The 21,020-nt window shown below is 38.2% G+C and overlaps 1 protein-coding gene across 2 annotated transcripts in view; it reads left to right on the plus strand.

Moving 5' to 3' along the window:
• Positions 1-20,276, plus strand: part of cnpy1 (canopy FGF signaling regulator 1) — an 89,140-nt gene extending 68,864 nt beyond the window's left edge. For both annotated transcript variants that reach the window (XM_060825614.1, XM_060825615.1), the window contains exons 3-5: positions 17,236-17,442; positions 17,795-17,891; positions 19,824-20,276. In XM_060825614.1, coding sequence (XP_060681597.1) covers positions 17,236-17,442; positions 17,795-17,891; positions 19,824-19,867 — 348 coding nt within the window. In that variant the 3' untranslated portion in view covers positions 19,868-20,276. The remainder of the gene's footprint in view (positions 1-17,235; positions 17,443-17,794; positions 17,892-19,823) is intronic.
• The last annotated feature ends 744 nt before the right edge of the window (positions 20,277-21,020 follow it).

The following is a 21,020-nucleotide window of genomic DNA, read 5'->3' on the forward strand; positions in this document are numbered from 1 at the left end:
GGTCTCCAGCATCTGCAGTCCTCACTTTCTCCTAGAGATTGTTTATAGGCCACCAAATAATAGTGGTAATGTAGTGTACATTGTGTACATCATGTAACAATGAAAATGCGATAGTCATGGGTGACTTCAGTCTACATTTAGACTGGATTAATTTACTGTGCACTAATGCCGTGAAGTAAGAATTCCTAGATGTGTATGAGATGTTGGTATTGTTTCAGAAAACTACGGAATGGGCAACTTGAAATCTAGTACTACGTAATGTGAAAGGATTAAGTCATCACATTGTAAAATAACCTCTCAGGGAAGAGTGACCATAATATACAGTTTTTCATTTAAGTTTGAAAGAAATGCAATTTAATACGAAACTAGAGTCTTCAGTCTAAACAAAAGAAACAATGATGATATGAAGGACAAGTTGGCTATGGTGGATTTGTGAGCTACATTAAAAGATATGATAAAGACAGGCAATGGTTAGTATTTAAATAATACACAGTTTATAACAAACATATATAATTCTTTCAAGATACCAAAGCTCAAGAGGAGTGGGTTAAAGTGAGTCAACAGAAGGGAGATTAGGGATTGTATGAGATCAAAGGAGAAAGCTTATAAAATTGTCACAAGTACAGTAACCTGACGACCGCAAAGGAAGACAAAGACACTGCTTTAGAAAGAGACAATAGAACATGAATGCATGCAAGTAAAAAACATAAAAGTACAACTTTGTGTAGATATGTAAAAACAAAATATTAGCAACGACAAATTTGGTTCCATTAAGGCAGGAGTAGGGAAAGAGCAAACTTTATTCATAGAGGAAGATGCAAGAAATTTGGAAGTAGAGACCAAGAGAGTGATGAGAATGAGGACCAGAAAAATTTTTTAAAATAGTGGTGTTGAAGAATTTAACAGGACTGAAATTTGACAATCCTTGGGACTCAATAGTTTATATCCCAGGGTGCTGAAACAGGTTACTATAGAGAGTGTGGGTGCATTGGTTGTCATCTTTCAAAGGTCCATAGATCCTGGAATGGTGCTTGTAGATTGGAAGGATGCACATAGGACCCTATTTAAGAAAAAAGCGATAGGAAGAGTGAGGAACTACAGATGTCAGCTTGACATCAGTACTATGTAAGAGACTAGAATCTATTATAAAAGATGTGACAAATGGACCTCTGTTGGAATAGAGGCTGCAAACCTGTTGGAGATTTTTACGAATCTTATTTGCAGAATAGATGGGTGAGAGCCATTGCTCATAGGCAATTTATGGCAGTTGGGATAGAGACAATATACTGACATGGATTTACGATCAGTTGACATAATGCAAACATAGTTAAATGGATCATTATATAGGCTATGATTAGTGGAGTACCACAAGGATCAGTGTTTGGACTTGCAGTTGTTCACTCTGTCATAATTTTCAAGTGTGCAGACTCTAGAAGACTAGAGGAACAAATAGGATTTTCACACTGCCAGATGGAATGTTATGTGGTTAAGTGAATTCCACGGATTCATGAACCTTTGAGAGAAGTAATTTCTCATCTTTGTTTTAAATCTGCTATCCCTTATCCTAAAACTATGACCTCTCAATCTATATTGGCCCATGTGAGGAGACAACCTTTCTCTAGTTTGTCAGTCCCCTTTAGCATCATCTGTGCCTCAATTATATCTCCTTTCATTCTTCTAAACTCCAGACAGTATGGGCCTAAACTGTTCAATCTCTCTTCATAAGATAAACCCTTCATCTCTGGAATCAATCTAGTGGGCCTCCTCTGAATTGCCTCTAATACAACTATAGGGCTCCTATAGGAACAAGAGTAGGCCATTCAGCCCTCAAGCCTCTTCCATCATTCAGTGAGATCATGGCTGATTTGTAGTCCAACTCCATGTGCGTGCCTTTGGCCCATATCTCTTAAAAGAATTATCCACCTCAGATTCAGAATTAGCAGTTGATCCTGCGTCCACTGCCATTTGTGGAAGAGAGTGCCAAACCTTTGCCATTCTTTATGTGCAAAGGTACCTCCTAACATTTCCCCTGAATGGTCTGGCAATAATTCTCAGTTGAAAGTGAGGACTGCAGATGCTGTAGATTATTGCCAAGGTTAGAGTGGTGCTAGAAATGCACAACAGGTCAGGCAGCATCCGAGGAGCAGGAAAATTAACATTTTGGGCAGGAGCCCTTCATCAGGAATGAGGGTCGTGATGAAGGGATCTGCCCGAAATGTCGATTTTCCTGCTCCTCTGACACTGCCAGACCTGCTGTGTATTTCCAGCACCACTCTAATCTTGGCAATAATTCTCAGACCAGTTCCAGAATCCCTGACCAATGGGAGTAAGATTATCTTTATCTACCCTGTCTTTTCTTGTTAATACCTTTCTTACAAATTTTAACAACATTTCCAAACTTTCCAAATGTGACTAATTGTTGGATCCTCTAGCACCAAAAATATTCACATCTGATACTGCGTCTAATAAGAATTACCAGTGCCAAGGCCAAATCTTTCTTTTCTTGATAAAAACTTAACTTTTGTCCAAACATCCAGTTCATTTCATTTTTCCATTGATCATAGGTTCAGTTCACAGTACAGTGGGAAATCGGATCCCAATATTTGACATGTGGTTTCAGTCATTCTTCTTAAAATGTAACCCTAGTCAACATCTTTCACTTTAACAAATCATTCTCTACGATCATTGTTAACTAGATCCAAGCTTATAGATGAATTCAAAACAAAGACTCAAAGCTTCTCTTTGATGGTATGTTTATTAACTTCAAGAAAGTGTATCGTTTCTCTTTCCCCATTTCAGTTTAACTAATTGCAATGTTAACATTGTGATCCCTGACAGCAAAAAAGGAAGTACATGTTCCATTAAAACATTAGATGAGGCGAAGGATGAACTGTTGGCCAAGCCAGCTTTGAGTAGACACTGAATGGTCACAAATGCACACCATGCTGTGTGCTGTTGAGTATGGACGTCTCGATGCAATAAAAACAGTGGTTTGTGGAACACCGAGCATCTTGATATTTATAAAAGTGGCTGTATCTGAAACATGAAAGGTGAAATCTTAGTTGAAACCAACTTGGAATAGCCTTGAAACAACATTTCAAACACTTTCTGTTTTTTATTTGCAACTACTGCAATATTTTGATTTTTTTTAATAGGTTGTGCTTCTTTCTAAAATTGGGAGGGTTGTTCAAATGTTTTGCACTGTACTGGAATTAAAAAAGTGCTGAAGAGCTGAAACAAAAACTCAGCAAGTCTAGCAGCGTCCATGGGGAGAAAGAAGATTTGATATTTTGAGTCCAGTGACACTTCTGTAGAACTGATTTATAATGAGATTGTTTTACAATACACCACCCTGACTATGCAAACTGGTTTTTGGGCCATCCAATTCACATGAATGAAGGCACTATCATCAATTTCAACACTTACTGTCAACCAGTTTTCTGCTTATGCCATTTTGGTGTTTCATGTCCCACCACTCCTTTTCTTAAAATAATGTTTTGTTATTCTCAAGCTCATGCAGACATTGTAAGTCGCAAATGGTCAACTGCTTCAAGGATGTCCATCAACTTAGAAAATGCTACTGAACCTCCCTTCATTTCATTTTATGCAATTTTTTATTTCTAGATGAGCTGAGTCATGGGCATTCTCAGGAAATGTTTGAATCCATGTTGTTTTTTTGCTGGAAGCAGATATGAAAACTGCTTGATGCTGTACCAAAGCCATCAGTTCCTCTGCAACAAAGCAGCTGTGATGGATCCAATTTCTGCCTCGATCGTCTCAATGTCAAAGCATTTCATGCTGTCCAGTCACAAGCATGAAGATGATTCTCCGAGTGCATATACACCTTCTGACAATTTTTAAATTATGACACTTCTTCACTGACTTCCCAAGGAAATAGTCCTTCCATATTAAACTTATCAAAGTCCACCATAATTTCAAACAACGTTGAATATATCTCCTTCTCCTAAGACCATAAGATAGAAGAGCAGAATTAGGTCATTCAGCCCATCAACTTTGATATGTTTCTCAATTTCATTCTCTTGCCTTCTCCCTGGAACCTTGCTCCCTTTACCAACCAATTCGTAAATACTTTGAAACTTAGCATCAAAAGCCTTCTGCAGGGATGAGTTCCACAGATTTGCGACCCTTTGGCTGAAAATAAATCCCTACTCCTCTCAGTTCTAAAGGGTTGTCCCTTCACTCTGAGGCTGTGCTCTGGTGTTCTAGTCTCCCCTACCAGTCGGAACATCTTTTCTACATCCGGTCTCTCCAGCCTCTCAGTATTCTGTAAGTTGTATTGAAATTCAAGCCCACCATCAAATGCAGACCCAGAGTCCTCAACCACTCCTCATGACAAATCTTTCATCCTTGATCTTTAATGTGTAATGTGAGTAGTTATGGTCCAAACATTAACCCCTGCAGATCTCTACGAGTCACCAGATACCATTCTTCAAAAAGCTTCTCTATTACTACACTCCTCTCAAAATAAATGCTGTCATTGCAATTGCCTTCTTAACTACTGACTCAACCTGCAAGTTTACCTTGAGAGAATCCTGGACTAGAACTCTCAAGTCTCTCTGAACTTCAGACTTCTGAATTTTATCCCCATTTAGAACATTGACCATGCCTCTCTTCTCCTGACCAAGGTGCATGACCTCACACTTTCTCACATTGTACTCCCTCTGCCACCACTTTGCACACTCTGCTAACCTGTCCAAATCTTTCTGCAGCCTCCCCACCTCCTCAGTGCTACTTGTCCCTCTACCAGTCTTTGTATCATCTGAAAACTTAGCCAGTTCCTTCATCTAGATCATTAATGTATAAAGTGAAAAGTTGTGGTTCCAATACAGCCCTGTGGAACACAACTTGTCACTGGCTGCCATCCTGAGAAGGACCCTTTGATCCCCACTCTGTTTTCTGCCAGACAGCCAAGCTTCTATCCATTCTATACTCTGACACCGTGGGCCCTTATCTTACTGAGTAGCCTCCTGTGTGGCACCTTGTTAAAGGTCTTCTTGAAGTTCAGGTAGATAACATCCATTGACTCTCCTTGGTCTCACCTGCTCATTACTTCCTCAAAGAATTTTAGCAGATTAGTCAGGCATGACCTCCCCCTGAGGAAACCATGTTGACTTTACTCTATTTTCTACATTTCCAGGTATTTAGAAATCTCATCCTTCACATTGGATTCCAGAACCTTATCCATGACCAAGGTTAGGCTAATCAATTTGTAATTTTCTGTCTTTTGCCTTATTCCCTTTCTAAACAGAGGTGTCACGTTAGCGATTTTCCAGTCCTCTAGGACTCTCTCTGATTCTAAGCGATTCTTGAAAGATCACCACTCATGCTTCAACTATCTCTTCCTTTGAACTCTGGGTGTAGTACATCTGGTCCAGATGGTTTATCCACCTTCAGGCCAGTCATTTTTTTCTAGCACCTTCTCCTTGATGATGGCCACCATACTCAGCTCTGCCCCTTTACTCTTTTTGATTTTTTTTGGGATATTACTTCATGTTTTCCACTGGCACAAAGTAATTATTCAGTTCCTCAGCCATTTCCTTGTTCCGCACTATCTCTCCAGCACCATTTCCAGTGGCCCAATGTCCACTTGTGCTTCTCATTTGCCCTTTATATATCTAAAGGAACTTGTACAGCCTTTTGTATTACTAGCTAGCTTACCATCCTAGTTATCTTCTCCCTCCTTATTTCTTTTTCTGTTGCCCTCTGTTAGTCCTTGTAGGCTTCCCAATCCTGTGATTTCCTACTGCCCTTCACCACATTATGTGCTTTTTCTTTTTGCTTTTATGCTGTCCCTGACTTCCCTCGTCAGCCATGGTCGCCTCATCCTCCCTGTACCATACTTCTTTTTCCTCGGGATGAATTACTGCTATGCCTCCTGAATATTCCCAGAAACTCCTGCCATTGCTGTTCCACTGTCCTTCCTGCTAGCCTCCTCTCCCAGTCAGTTCTACCCAGCTCTTCCCTCTTGCCTCTGTAGTTGCCTTTATTCAGCTTAATACTGTTAACTTGATTCTATCTTCTCCCTCTCAAATTGCAGAGTAAATTCAATTATATTACTATCACTGCCTCCTAAAGGTTCCTTCACCTTAAACTCCCTTGTCAAGTCTGCCTCATTGCACAGCACTATATCAAGTATTGCCTGTTCCCTAGTGGGCTCCACCACAAGTTGCTCCAAATAGCCATCTCATAGACATTTCACAAATTATTTTTTCTTGCCACCTGATTATTCCAGTCCACCTGCATATTGAAATCCCCCATATCACTGTAACTTTGCCTTTCGTACACTTTTTTTTAATCTCCCCTTGTATATCTTGTATGCCAGCTCCTGACTAGTATTTGGAGGCCTGTACATAACTCCAACTATGGTTTTTGCCTTTGCGGTTTCTCAATTCTACCCACGTGGATTCTACACCACCTGACCCTACTTTGATTCTTACTATTGATTAAATTTAATCTCTTACTAATAAGGCAACTCCACCCCTTCTACCCACCTGCCTATCTTTTCAACAGAATGTACATCCTTGAGTATTCAGCTCGCAATCCTGATCCCCTTGTAGCCACCTGACCGTGATCCCCACCACATCATACCTGCTAATTTCAATCTGCGCCACAAGCTCTTTTACCTTTTTCCATATACTGTGTGTATTCAGATATAACGCCCTCAGTCCTGTATTAACCGTTGCTCTTCTCATTGTCATTCGTTTGTCCACTGTGCTTGAGGTTTGTTTGCTAACCCTTTCCATACACACTGTCCTATTTGTGTTGGTGCTGGCGATTTTAATAAACACTCCTGAGTTCTGCACTCTTGTCTCCTCCTTTAATTCCAGTTTTCTGATTTTCCCTTATAACCAAGCCCTCCCGTGCCACCCCCATTTAGTTTAGAGCCCTGTCTATACCCAAGTTATGCGATTCGCTAGATCTCTGATCCTAGCACATTTCAAGTGAAGACCATCTCATTGCAAACTCAAAGTATAAGAAGGAAATTGAAGGGAAAGTTAGAACAAGGGAAGTCAAGAAAGACAACGGTATCAATGAAGCAGAAAACTCAAAAAGGGATCATGCCGTAAGTTTGAGTGAAATAGGGGTTGATAGGGAGGGTGAAGGCAATAGCAAATTAAAAATACTATATATGAATGCACAAAGTATTAGAAATAAGATGGATGAGCTTGAGGCTCTTTTGGAAATTGGCAGCTACGATATTGTGGTGATAACTTCAAGTGGACAGGGCCTGGGAAATGAATATTCAAGGCTATACGTACTATTGTAAGGACGGACTGACGGGCAGAGGGGGTGGGGTGACCTGGGATCAGGGGATGTAGAGTCAGTATGGATAGAGCTGAGAAATTATAAAGGTAGAAAGACCCGCTTGGGAGTTATCTACAGGCCCCCAAACAGTGGTATGGATGTAGGGTATAAGTTGAATAAGGAGCTGAAATTGGCTTGTTGCAAAGATGTTACTACAGTTGTTATGGGCGATTTCAACATGCAGGTAGACTGGGAGATGGTATTGGACCTCAAGAAAGAGACTCAAGAAAGAGTGCCTCGGAGATGGATTCTTAGAAACAGCTGGTGCTGGAGCCTACCAGGGAGAAGGCAATTCTGAATCTGGTATTGTGCAACGAATCAGAATTGATCAGGGACCTCGAAGTGAAGGAGCCATTAGGGGGTAGTGACCAGAATACAATAAGCTTCAATCAGCAATTTGAAAGGGAGAGGGTACAATCGGTAGTCACAATATTTCAGTTAAATAAAGGGAACAATGGAGCTATGAGGGAGGAGCTGGCCAAAGTTCAATGATGCAATACCTTAGCAGGGATGACAGTGGAGGAACAATGGCAGATATTTCTGGGTATAATGCAGAAGATGCAGGATCAGTTCATTCCAAAAAGGAAGAAAGATCTTATGAGGAGGCAGGGGTGGCCGTGGCTGACGAGGGAAGTTAAGAAACATATAAAGTTAAAAGAGAAAAAGTATACCGTAGCAAAGATGAGTGGGAAAACGGAGGACTAGGAAGCTTTTAGTGAACAACAGAGGATTACTAAGAAGGAAATACACAGAGAAGAAATGAGGTACGAAGGTAAACTGGCCAAAAATATAAAGGAAGATAGTAAAAGCTTTTTTTTTAGGTATGTGAAAGGGAAAAAAATAGTTAAGACTAAAATTGGGCCCTTGAAGACAGAAACGGGAATAAAGAAATGGCAGAAGAGTTGAATTGGTACTTCAGATCTGTGTTCACTGGGGAAGACACAAGCAATCTCCCAGAGGTAACAGTGGCTGAAGGACCTGAACTGAAGAGAATGTATATTTGCCAGGAATTGGTGTTGGGGAGACTGTTAGGTCTGAAGGCTGATAAGTCCCAGGAGCCTGATGGTCTATATCCCAGGGTACTGAAGGAGGTGGCTCTAGAAATCGTGGATGCGTTGGTGATTATTTTCCAGAGTTCGATAGATTCAGGATCAGTTCCTGTGGATTGGAGGGCGGTTAATGTTGTACTACTTTTTAAGAAAGGAGCAAGAGAGAAAGCAGGAATTTATAGACCAGTTAGTCCAACCTCAGTGGTGGGAAAGATGCTGGAGTCAATTATAAAGATGAAATTACGACACATCTGGATAGTAGTAACAGGATAGGTCAGAGTCACCATGGATTTATGAAGGGGAAATCATGCTTGACTAATCTTCAGGAATTTTTTGAGGATGTAACTCTGAAGATGGACAAGGGTGATCCAGTGGATGTAGTGTACCTGGACTTTCAGAAAGCCTTTGATAAAGTCCCACACAGGAGGTTAGTGAGCAAAATTAGGGCGCATGGTATTGGGGGCAAAGTACTGACTTGGATTGAAAATTGGTCGGCTGACAGGAAACAAAGAGTAGTGATAAACGGCTCCCTTTCGGAATGGCAGGCGATGACCAGTGGGGTACCACCGGGATCAGTGCTGGGACCGCAGCTTTTTACAATATATATTAATGATATAGAAGATGGTATTAATAGTAACATTAGCAAATTTGCTGATGATACAAAGCTAGGTGGCAGGGTGAAATGTGAGGAGGATGTTAGGAGATTACAGGGTGACCTGGACAGGTTAGGTGATTGGACAGATGCAGTTTAATGTGGATAAATGTGTGCTTATCCACTTTAGTGCAAGAACAGGAAGGCAGATTACTACCTAAATGGAGTCAAGTTAGGTAAAGGGATAGTACAAAGAGATCTGGGTGTTCTTGTACACCAGTCAATGAAGGTAAGCATGCAGGTACAGCAGGTAGAAAAGAAAGCGATTGGCATGTTGGCCTTCATAACAAATGGGATTGAGTATAGAAGCAAAGAGGTTCTTCTGAAGCTGTACAGGGCCCTGGTGACACCGCACTTGGAATATTGTGTGCAGTTCTGGTCTCCAAATTTGAGGAAAGACATTCTGGCTATTGAGGGAGTGCAGCGTAGGTTCACGAGATCAATTCCTGGACTGGCAGGACTATCTTATGTTGAAAGATTGGAGTGACTGAGCTTGTGTACCCTTGAGTTCAGAAGACTGAGAGGGGATCTGATTGAGATGTATAAGATTATTAAAGGATTGGACACTCTGGAGGCAGGAAACATGTTTCCGCTGATGGGTGAGTCCCGAACCAGAGGACACAGCTTAAAAATAAGGGGTAGGCCATTTAGGACAGAGATGAGGAGAAACTTCTTCAGAGAGTGGTGGGTGTGTGGAATGCTCTGCCCCAGAAGTCAGTGGAGGCTCAGTCTCTAGATTCATTTAAGAAAGAGTTGTATAGAGCTCTCAAGGATAGTGGAATCAAGGGTTATGGAGATAAGGCAGGAACAGGATACTGATTGAGGATGATCAGCCATGATCATAATGAATGGTGGTGTAGGCTCAAAGGGCAGAATGGCCTACTCTGGCACTTATTGTCTATTGTCTAACAGGTCCCTTCTTCTCCAATACTAGTACCAATGTCTCATGAATTCAAACCCATTTCTCCCTCACCAATCTTGGAGCCATCTCCTAGCTGTTCATACTCCCTTAACAGAACCTCTGCTCTAGTTTTGTCTATGTCATTGGTACCTATGTAGATCACAACCACTGGATCTTTACCCTCCCACTCGAAGTTCCTCTGCAGCCCAGATAAGAAATCCCAAACCCAAGCATCAGGCAGGCCACACAACATTTAGGACTCTTCAATCATGGTTACAGGGAACAGTGTTTATACCTCTAACTATGCTATCCCAATCACAACATTTCTCTTCTGTCTCCCCACTTTAATGCTCCCTGCACCACATGGCTGCGCTCAGTCGGCTCGTCCTCATTCCCGTCTACACAAGGAACAAAACTGTTGAACCTGTTGGACAAGAACAGAGACTGAGCTCTTGCAATTCTACCTCCTGGATCCCTCTACCTGCCTCACTCACAGCCATACCCTCCTGTCCCTGACCACTGGTTGAATTTGAGTTAGTCTAAGGAGTGTGATAGTCTCCTGAAACACAGCATCCAGGTAGCTCTCCCCCTCCCTGATGTGTTGCAATGTTTGAAACTCAGAGTCCAGCTCATCAATTCTGAGCCAAGTTCTTCCAGCAATCAACGTTTAGTACAAACATGGTCACGGGGAACCACAATGGGGTCCACTAGTTGGACCGAAGGGTCTGTTTCCATGCTGTACATCTCTGACTCTGACTGATGTCAAATATCTATTCAAATTCTCCACTATTTCTTTTTTCCCCGATTACTTCTCCAGCCTCATTTTCCAGTGGTCCAATGTTTACTCTTCTCTCTCTGCTAGCTTTTATATATCTTTTAAGAAGTTCTTAGTTTTTTTTGTTACTAGTTGGCTGCCCTCGTAATTCATTTTCTGCACCTTTATTGGGTTTTTTTAGTTATCTTTTGGTTTTTAAAGGCTTCCCAATACCTGTTTCCTACTAACCTTTATCACATTGCATGCATTTTTCTCTTGCTTCTTTTCTTTGCCTGGTTGCCTCATCCTCCCCTTAATATGTTTCTTCTTCTTAGGGATAAATTTCTTCTGTGCCTTCCAAATTATCATTCCCCTACCACCCCCACTCCTGAAAATCCCACCATTACAGCTTCACTATCTTCTCTGTTAGACTCCCCTTCTGATTAACTTTGGTCAGCTCCTCCCTCATGTATTTTGGTTACCTTTACTCAATTGTAATGTAATTACATCTGATTCTAGTTTCTCTCTCGCAAACTGCAGGGTGAATTCTATTGTATTGTGGCCACTGCCCCCTATTGGTTCCTTGACCTTCTGCTCCCTAATCAAGTCAGTCTCATTATACATCACCCAGTCCAAAATTGCCTGTTCCCTAATGGGCTCTATCACACGTTCCTCCAAAAAAACTATCTTGTCAACATTCCATGAATTCCTTTTCTTGGTATTTGATTTTGTTTTGTTGCATGTACTGAGATACAGTGTAGAGTATTGTTTTGCATGCTAATCGGACAAATCATGCCTTCCATCAGCAGGTCAGTACTACATTCTGTACTAGAACAGAATGCAGAATATAGTGTTATAGCTACAAAGAAGGTGCCAAGAAAGATCAGTTCTAATATGAGATGTCCATTCATAAGTCTGATAACAGCAGGGAAGAAGGTGATCTTAAATCTTTTTCAAGCTTTTTTATCTTCTGCCCATTAGAAGCGCATGGAAGAGAGTATAACCAAGGTGGGAGGAGGTCTTTTTGATTATGTTGGTTCCTTTCCTGAAGCAGTGGGAAGTATAGATGGAGTCAATGGGTAGAAGGCTGGTTTGTATGCTGGACTGGACTGCATTCACAACACTGTAATTTCTTGTGGTCTTGGGCAGAGCTATTGCCATACCAAGCTGTGATGTATCCATATAGGATGCTTTCTGTGGTGCATCAATTAAAATTGGTAAGTGTCATTGTAGATATGCCAAATTTCCTTAGTCTCCTGAGGAAGTAGAGGCATGAGTGTGCTTTCTTGACCATAGCTTCTTAACTATGGTGTTGCAAAACTGTACGTGCTGGATTATAATCAATTGCATTATGTAGATTTTGCTTTTGAATGGTCAGATCCCTTCTCTGGTGAATGGATCAGGACAGATTGTTGGTGATATTTACTCCTAGAAACTTGAAACTCTTGACCATCTCCACCTCAACACCACTAATACAGACAATGGCGTGTTCTCCACTCCTCTTCCTGAAGTCGATGACCATTTCCTTCATTTTGCTGACATTGAAGGAGAAATTGTTGTCTTTACGCCATGCCACTAAGCTCTCTAACTCTTTCCTGTTCTCTGTCTCGTTATTGTTTAAGATCTGACCCACTATGGTGATATTACCAGCAAAGTTGTAAATGGAGTTATTGCAGAATTTGGCCAAGCACTCATGAGTGTATGAGGAATATAGTAAGGGGCTGAGTACGCAGCCCTGTGGGGCACCAGTGTTGAGAATTATTGTGGAGAAGATGTTGTCTCCTATCCTTACTGTTTACGGTCTGTGGCTCAAGAAGTTGAGGATCCAATTGCAGGGTGGAGAGCAGACTCCTGGATCTTGGAGTTTGGAGATGAATTTGGCTGGAATTATAGTGCGTTGAAGGTGGAGTTAAGATCAATAAATAGGAGTCAGATGTAGGTGTCCTTGTTCGCCACATGTTCCATGGATGAGTGAAGGACCAAGGAGATGGCTTCTGCTGTGGATTTGTTGCAATGGTAGGCAAATTGTAGTGGATCAAGGCAATCTGGGAGGCTGGACTTGATGTGTTCCATTGTTAACTTACTAAAAGATTTGCAATCTTTTGGTGTCTCCATCCTGACTATCTCAACGGACTAAAGTGCATTCCATCTGGACTGCAAGACAAGTACATTCTTGTTCTGTCATTATCACAGGCCCACTCCTCGCATTCCCCCACACCAACAACAACCCCTCCCCTACCTCCCAGGTTGTAAGAATCCCACCTACGTTAACTGATGCTCACTGTGAGCAATGGCAGGGGTATTCCTCAACTTCCAGCATTTCTGTTAACAGAAATGTGAAATGATCTTGTTTAAGGATCATAATTTAATGATTTTTCTTTATTATTCAATAATGCTAAAGACCAAAAAGTACAATTAACGTTGTTTCAGTTTCTTCCATTTTTCCACAAATTCCTTTTGTATTAGCAGAACATAAAATATTCAGTCTACTTGGTACAATTCAACAAGAAAATAATCAGCTTCCTCTGAATAGCCATATTTTCAAATGCATCCTTACATATTGGTGTGGGTGGGAATGAAGGGAAATTTAAATTTGCTAGTCTTCTAGTTCATGAACTATATGCCCAACTTGTATAATATTTAAGGATTTTTGAATATTTTGTTTTTTGGTGATACAAAACTGAACATGCTTGATTATAATCAATTGCATAGTGCAGGCTTTGCTTATAAATGGCCAGATTGCTTCTCAAATGCAAACTGTTTATCAGTCAAGGGATTCGTATGAAATATCTTGCATAGCTGATACCTGTACACTTCTTGGTTTATATGTATGTTTAGAGAATAGTAACAATGCTATTGGAGATATCGGTTTCAAACCAAGGCTTGTACTTAATCATTTTTATTTATCTGGATTTCAAATCATATGTATAGGTAAGGTACCTAGCAGAAGAGATTAGTGTCTCCATATTACAGCAGGGAGGTATGGCTACGAGAACAGGAGAGTAAGGAAAGATAGGCCAAGCTGGTGTGCTCCTGGTACCCTCCTTAACAATTCAAGACCTGCAGAGGCCAGTATGGAGGCAGGCCATTTGTTTCCTTCTGGTGAAAAAATGATGTAGAATTTCTTAATAAACAAATTGAAATTATTCTTAAAGGCCGAGACTGCTGTTGCAAGGGTGTGATTGCAAGTCATTTTAACTGAATACATTTATCAGTATCTTATTAACTATTTGACATTTTTCTTCCAGTCACTACCAAGAAATTTATTATACTACACTACAGATGGATTGACGTAGGTTTAGAAAACCAAACAGACTGGTTGTTAGAGTAAAACATTCAAACTATTTTTATGCAGTGTCATTTTTTAAAGGAATTTTCCATCTGTTATGTTTTATGAAAATATAGAAAGTATGTCTTGCTTCTGAAGAAGATCTTAGTCCCGCAATGGGTCAGTTGAGTAAAGTTTGCTCATATTCCATTTTACTTTATTCATTATAGAGTATTCACCATCTGAATATTTGACCTCTTTACTGACCTAAAACTTAAATCCACAATTTCAAGGTAAAGTACGACCTTGGTAAAGGCGCTTTTTTAGGTTGTGATCTAATTTTGTACCATGTCTGCACACTCCCCTCTGTCCATTTGTTTCATCAGTGCAGCTATTTCCTGCCTAAATATTGTGAAATATTTAATTTAAAAATTGCATATGTATTAAATACTAAAGTTAATCATGCTTAATTATTTTTATTTTAAAGCTTTTGATGGAATTTCATATAACTTACATATGACTACTTTTTAGATTGGCACGCCAATTGTCTTGCTAGTTGTCGTTACTTGACTAAGTTAGAGGTGCCATGTTCCGATGATCCTCTGTGACCAATATTAAAGCTTACTCACTGAATAAGTGTCAAGTATACTCTGTGGAATTTTATTGTTCACCTTCAGTTTTTAAAAAAATGACTGAAGGGGTTTCATTAAAAGGTGGCTTGAGGCTGAAGACTGACATCTGACAGTTACTATGTAAACCATGGACAATATGGTTTTGATTTGAACCTCACCAGGGTCATTTTTCAAAGCATTGAGGAGATTGGTTTGCTGTAAACAGCTCTAGTTTTTCTTTCATCCAATTTTTACACTTCTATATTTTTGTTTCTGTTCTGTTCAGTAGAGTAATACTATTAATTTCCAAAAAGTTAAAGTTGATATATTAGATAGCATGGAAAGTGTATTTAATTGCACAAAAATATACTACAATAGATTAAGTGTGCTTTTAAATTTATAGAATATTTCCATCACTTTAGCCATTCTTTCTATTAACCTGAATAGAAAATTTCCATCTAATGTTTTCAGTTTTTTTAAAAATAAGCAATTTAGAGCAAACATGTATGGAACCCAGTCGGACAGATGGGCTTGTAATGCATAATACAGGCTTGTAATTAACCTACAAGATTTTCTCATTTTAAACAAATTGTTGCAGAAGATCTTCTTTTTTAAATCTGGGTCATCTTTAGACAGAAACAAATGCTAACACGTAGCAATATAGCTTTGTATTCTATCTCAATCTGATTCTTTAAATTCTGCTTATGAAGAAAAGGTAGTGGTTAAGCACTGTGGCCATGCATTTGGAATGCTAACTTTTTAAGGTAAAATATTCCTCTAACTGAAGCAAAACAAAATTAACATTTTTGATATATCACTGCAAAAAATATTGTGGTAGGAAACATTGGTTTGTGAACTTAACAGTTGAACACAGCCATGGGAGCTGAACGGCAATCATTAAAATAAAACTGCAACTTAAAAGAAGTGCTTTCAAAATTCAAATTGTTTGTATCTACTCTGTAAGCAAGAACATTTTAGGTTTGTTTTCTTCCAAGTTGCAGATTTCTACTATTCTAGGCAGTCATTCTTGTCTTTCTTTTGTCATATTTATCTGGTGTAAACAATTTTTTTTCATGAAAAGTTCTCCAAATGCATTTTTGATAGCAGTTTGGCTATCTGTATTTTAAAAATTGTTTTTGTTATCCTGAAGGTGGGAATTCATTCTATTGTGTTTCAACATTAGAAAAATCCAAAGCACTTCACCTTTATCACCTCTTTGCAGAGCATCAGTCTTATTTTTTTCGTAAGATAAGAAACTTTTGTCCAGGCAGACAGGCAAAATTGATTGTGACTCTCTTCCATCACATTTTAATAATGGCAGTCTCTTCATTCTCATTTCAATGGCAGCCGCAATTTACAGGGCAGTATCTCAGACATCTTTTCTATTGGCAGAGTGCAATGTATGTGTTTTTTTTCTCCTCCCCTCTGTCACATCAAGGAGTGCTTCTAGTAATATAGTGAATTTAAGCTACTATGACAGTGTTGAGGGAAAGTGTTTCTTTTCTGGACCTAGCTAAATGGTGCTCTGTAACGTTGATTTGTTACAAAGCCACTAGAGAATTGATGTCATCCATAGTGATGGTAGCAATGTTGTTTTATGCAGATATAGCGTAAGATCCAAATGTTCATATAATTTTCCCTTGATCTTTTTACCAAAAATCCGATCTGTGATAGATCTTGCAAACAAAGTTATATAAATATAAGTTGCATCGTTCTGCTCGAATAATCATATTAAGTCAGTAAAACAGAAGGAAACTCTGATCTAGTAACATAGTCAGAAAAACACTTATTTTAATGTTTAGGCACTGATGTATTTGCTTTGTGATCAGATGGCAGTGAAGCAAGGAGAAACCTTTTGTGTGAATGAACTGCTTATGTGAAAATGCATCCATAATGTAATCACTGGGACCGGAAGGGGCCATACTGTGTTTGAAAGGAGACAATGGAATCTGGCCATATCTACATTGCTGAAATAGAGTTCATCAGCGATTCAGCCCTTTGACTGCGGTTGTCATGCAAACTTCCTACTTTGATCAGCAGAGGGTGGCAGGAGGGACTCGCATAGGCCTGCGGATGTATCTCTGCTGTTTACCCTGTACTTGGCTTCAATTGAAACCCTTCCGGAGAAAGCAACGGGGTTCATTTTGCACCTTGACCTGTCTAGACAGTTAAAACTTTTTGTCCAGTTACTAAGCTAAAAGGCTATTCTGACCTCTTATGCACTCTTTGTGGCAATTCACCCTAGGAGTATAGGTGTTGACTGGAGGTTTTCTTAAATTTGGTGAAGGGGGAGGAGATGAGACAATTCTGCAGCATTTATTCCAGGAAATGAAAACTGAGACTGTAGACCTGACTGACTTTTGGGCCTTGTTTTCTCCACTGAATCCTGAACAAGGATTAAGCAGCTGCTAGCAAGCAAATGAACAGTGTCTAGACTGACCAGTCATTGAGCAAACTAGTTGTGGTGACCTACTAACTTAATTTTCTGAAGTGAGACTTTTCTTCACATTTTTTTGCAAACTTTGATTGGACCAAAAATGTATTTGAAATGAACAAATATGGCAAAAGCAAATACTAGGACATCTTTCAACTTGAGTTGCATTGTTAGTTTTAGTTTTGAGGTTTTTTTTATAAAATGCGTAACACATTGTTCATATTCTCTGTTTTCCTGCAGATTCCATATGCTAAGTCAGAGACTCACTTACTTGAACTCTTTGAAACTATATGTTCAAACATGGATGATTATGCATTATACGTGGATCCAGAGACCCAGAAGAAGACTTACATGAGATTTGCTCCGAGGGATTCTGAGAAACTGGGTTCAGTAGATTTTAAGAATTTCAAGTTTGATCCTGAAAATTCTAAATCACTAAAGTTTGTGGTAAGGATTTTTTAAAAATGTGAATAGGCAGCTATTACAGCAGAGGGCACCAGAACTTCAGCTCATGAAATCTGCATTTAAAATTATGCTATTAAGGTTTCAAATCTTATTAAAAGTAAACCAAAAAAAGTGTGATAATTGAATGCCTATTAGATGGTGATCATATTTTTGCAGTTTCATGTTCTGTTATTTTAATGTGAAAATATTACAAGATGGTTTTTGCTATATTGGTTACTTGTAGGGAATAGAAAATGGCAGCAGGTAACAAAGGAACACCTAGAATTATGTGTTTCATTTCAAAATGAACAAAACAAATTGTACTTTAATGTGATCTTACTGTTTCTGGTCTTAGTGTGAAAGTATACTGGAAGAATATGAAGAGGAAATAATTTCTCTATTTGCCCACGAAGCAGACCATGTGGCTGACAAGCTGTGCAGTGAGAAGTCAGGTACTGCATCTTGTGTGCATATTATACTTCCTTTTGTTAGTTTCTTGTAGCTATATTGTATTGGTTATGTTGAATGGGAGAGAAATATTTTAATCTGATTAAATAGTTTGGGTCATTACTTGCACATGTAAGTTTCTTCTGTTAAGGTACCATTAGCCAAATGGAACTTTTGCCTAATTTTTGATATTTATAGCCAGTTCAAACCATGTTGTTTGATATGCAACTTAAAACTCCGGTCTGTTTCAATAAATTCTTTTTTATAAACAGAATCAACTATAGTTTACTGGTAAGTAGATATACTGTGTGTTTAGATAATTGTATCCCACTGTTTGTGACTGGTTCCATTAGTATTCAGAAAAGCTGCCTGCTGAAAATCCCCTTAGCTGAAATGAGATTCTTTAGGGAATAAATGGCTAAAATCTCAATTTTCTTTTGATTAGAGTCTATCGTTAATAACTAATATACTTTTCCATCCGTGGTGTTGGTAATGAAAAGGTGATGAATCGTAATGTTAATTTCAAACAGTTAAAAGCTGCAAAGCTTTAAGTTCAACAACATTTCACTTGATGTGTTTTAGTATGTCTGATAATAGCTGTTTTTTGCTAATTCTTCAAGCCATTTCTTATGTTTCTCACTAGTGCCATTGTTTTTTTTATTTCAAGCTCTGGTTAAATCACCTTGAGAATCTAAATAATCTTTAAAATTTAGTTATGTATTTTGCTGTTTAATTTTTAACTAAACATCTAGGTTAGTATACCAGAATCAGCAAAAATAAAGTTTGAAAAACATTATAGCTTGGGAGAATTAGTTCTCCTGCAAAACACTGTTGATCACTAGTTTGATGTTCGAATTTCCAATTCAATTTGCACAAATGAAGAGGTACGTTGGTAGGTATTTGTAACGGACTAAAGTGAGCTGTAGTCACATAAAGTGCACCTGACATTGAAAATGAAAAATAATTCTCTTTTGTAGTTCAGAATCTCAAAAACTGATTTTTTCATGCTGTTTATTTTCAATGAGCTTAATTAGTAATATAGTAGGAATATTTAAATAGGTCTCTATATACTGTCTGATAAGATCTTCAATTCATAAAAATTGAGTCTGATCTTTCAAGTCAGCCCTTGTCTGTTTCTGTAAATGTAGTTATGGTGAACCTCTTTTTATTTTGTATGTTTAACAAGCTATTAAACGAACATAGCAGACTGAAATGTCCTTTCATATTCTGCATAGCTAAAACTGTACAGTTTAAAAATGATTTGTACTTTGAACTCAGAGTCCCACACCAATATAATTTTAAATTATCTCCATGGGTTTTGGAACATTTGGTGTGCTTAAAACATTTTAAAATTAAAAGAACAGCTTTTTTCCCCAACATGGTTCACATAAAAATAGAAAATTGTGTTCAGAGGTTTGCTGTGACATTTAATGCAAGAACTGCAGAACATATCAACCAAAAATTTGGGTTTTGAATTAACTTTAAGATTTATGTTTTGAATCACCTTTAAGGCATTGTAGAGGTACTAAATGTGAAGGTCTGTTTACCTCCAATGTAATGATAATTTTACTGAAGTACTTCTTTAAATAGTACCAAATGACATTAAATTTTGGATTGTTTGTAACAGGTGGTTAATAAGTGTCTTGTTCCACTGTTACCTCAGGCTTTCACAGCTTCAAAAAATCAAAACAATTGACTTTGGAAAAACTACTACTTAATGCAAGACGCAATAAGACTTTTGTTTAAAAATTGCCTTTTGCCCAAGCTAAATCTTTTTATGTTGATCCTTTTAAATATATTATTAAAGTTAACTTAACCTCATGCAAAACTTAAGCTGTTAAAGTATCATGGATAGTGGAATATTTCATACTATTTCATGAATAATATCAAAAATATAAACTTGAAATACTTATTTATTTGTCTTTTCCTTAATCCAGAGATATGTGATCTATCTGGACAAAGTTTCCACTCTGATCTATAATCCTGCAAAGAACTGGTGCATATCAAGTTGGACTAGGAGAATTATAAATGACTGCATCAACAGCTGGTGAATTTACACTGGACCAGGCTGCTGCTCTGAATTTGTTGTCCGCTCTTCAATAACTACTAATTCAGATACTTTCATTATGGTTGTTCTTTTGATAACTCTTGATTTGTTCTCGTGTTCTCATTACCCTCAATTTTATTAAACAGATTTTATAACCACGAGGAGTTTTGGATTAAATCAATAATCTAAATTTGGAAAGATTTTTAGCTTGACACGGGAACCAGAAAATAATACTTATTACTTTTCCTCTCTTCTTCAAACAAATTATGTGATGATTTTTCACTAGGATTATTGCCAATTTTATAATCTATGCCTCCAAATAAAAATACAATTTTCCTCTGAAGCAGTGGATTTGTTTGAGTTTTATTCTAGTTATCGGGATTGTCGTTTTCCTTGCAGTTTATGCATTAAATATTTAAAGGGTGCACAGCAGTCTCCGTGAATCCCAAATCTAACTTTTGTGTTTTCCTTTGATTGTTCTGCAAACTTTTAGACTGGGTTTGCCCATTTCAGCTTGGCTGTTTGATATTCTTGGTCAAAATTAAATAACTGTTAATGTGACATGATATTTACAGCACATGAAGTAGAAGTCTTTTCATCCTACTGAAGGAGCACAAATTTTCATTTCTCAATTAAAAATATTTTGTTGCCTTAACTCATTTATTTCCAATTTGTATCGTTTATGAACATTTTTGTGATATCAAACTGAAACTAATGTATTTAGCTCAAAATATTTTTAAATCTACTGTCTGCTTAGTACATTTTAATATAGTTCTAACATTTTTAGTGTAAATAAAAATCTGCATTCATTTTGAATTTTAGTGCCTTTAAACTTTTAAATTATTTTAAATTGATGTTTAGGCTGTTCACACTGTTCATTTTGAACCAGAATATGTCTTAAGAGAAAAGCTTCCTTCAAATTAGATTCGTTTTCAATTATGCACACATCTTGAGCGGATTTTTTTAAATGCACTCTTCAATGGATTAGAATAAAAGGAAGACAATGTGCAAGTGTCAGTAAATGTGTTTTTATGTTCAAATCGATGACTTTTTAGCAGATCTACAAGTAAACTTCATTGTCACTTAG

Source organism: Hemiscyllium ocellatum, chromosome 5 (genome assembly GCF_020745735.1).
Source record: "Hemiscyllium ocellatum isolate sHemOce1 chromosome 5, sHemOce1.pat.X.cur, whole genome shotgun sequence".
In the NCBI taxonomy this organism is placed as follows: domain Eukaryota; kingdom Metazoa; phylum Chordata; class Chondrichthyes; order Orectolobiformes; family Hemiscylliidae; genus Hemiscyllium; species Hemiscyllium ocellatum.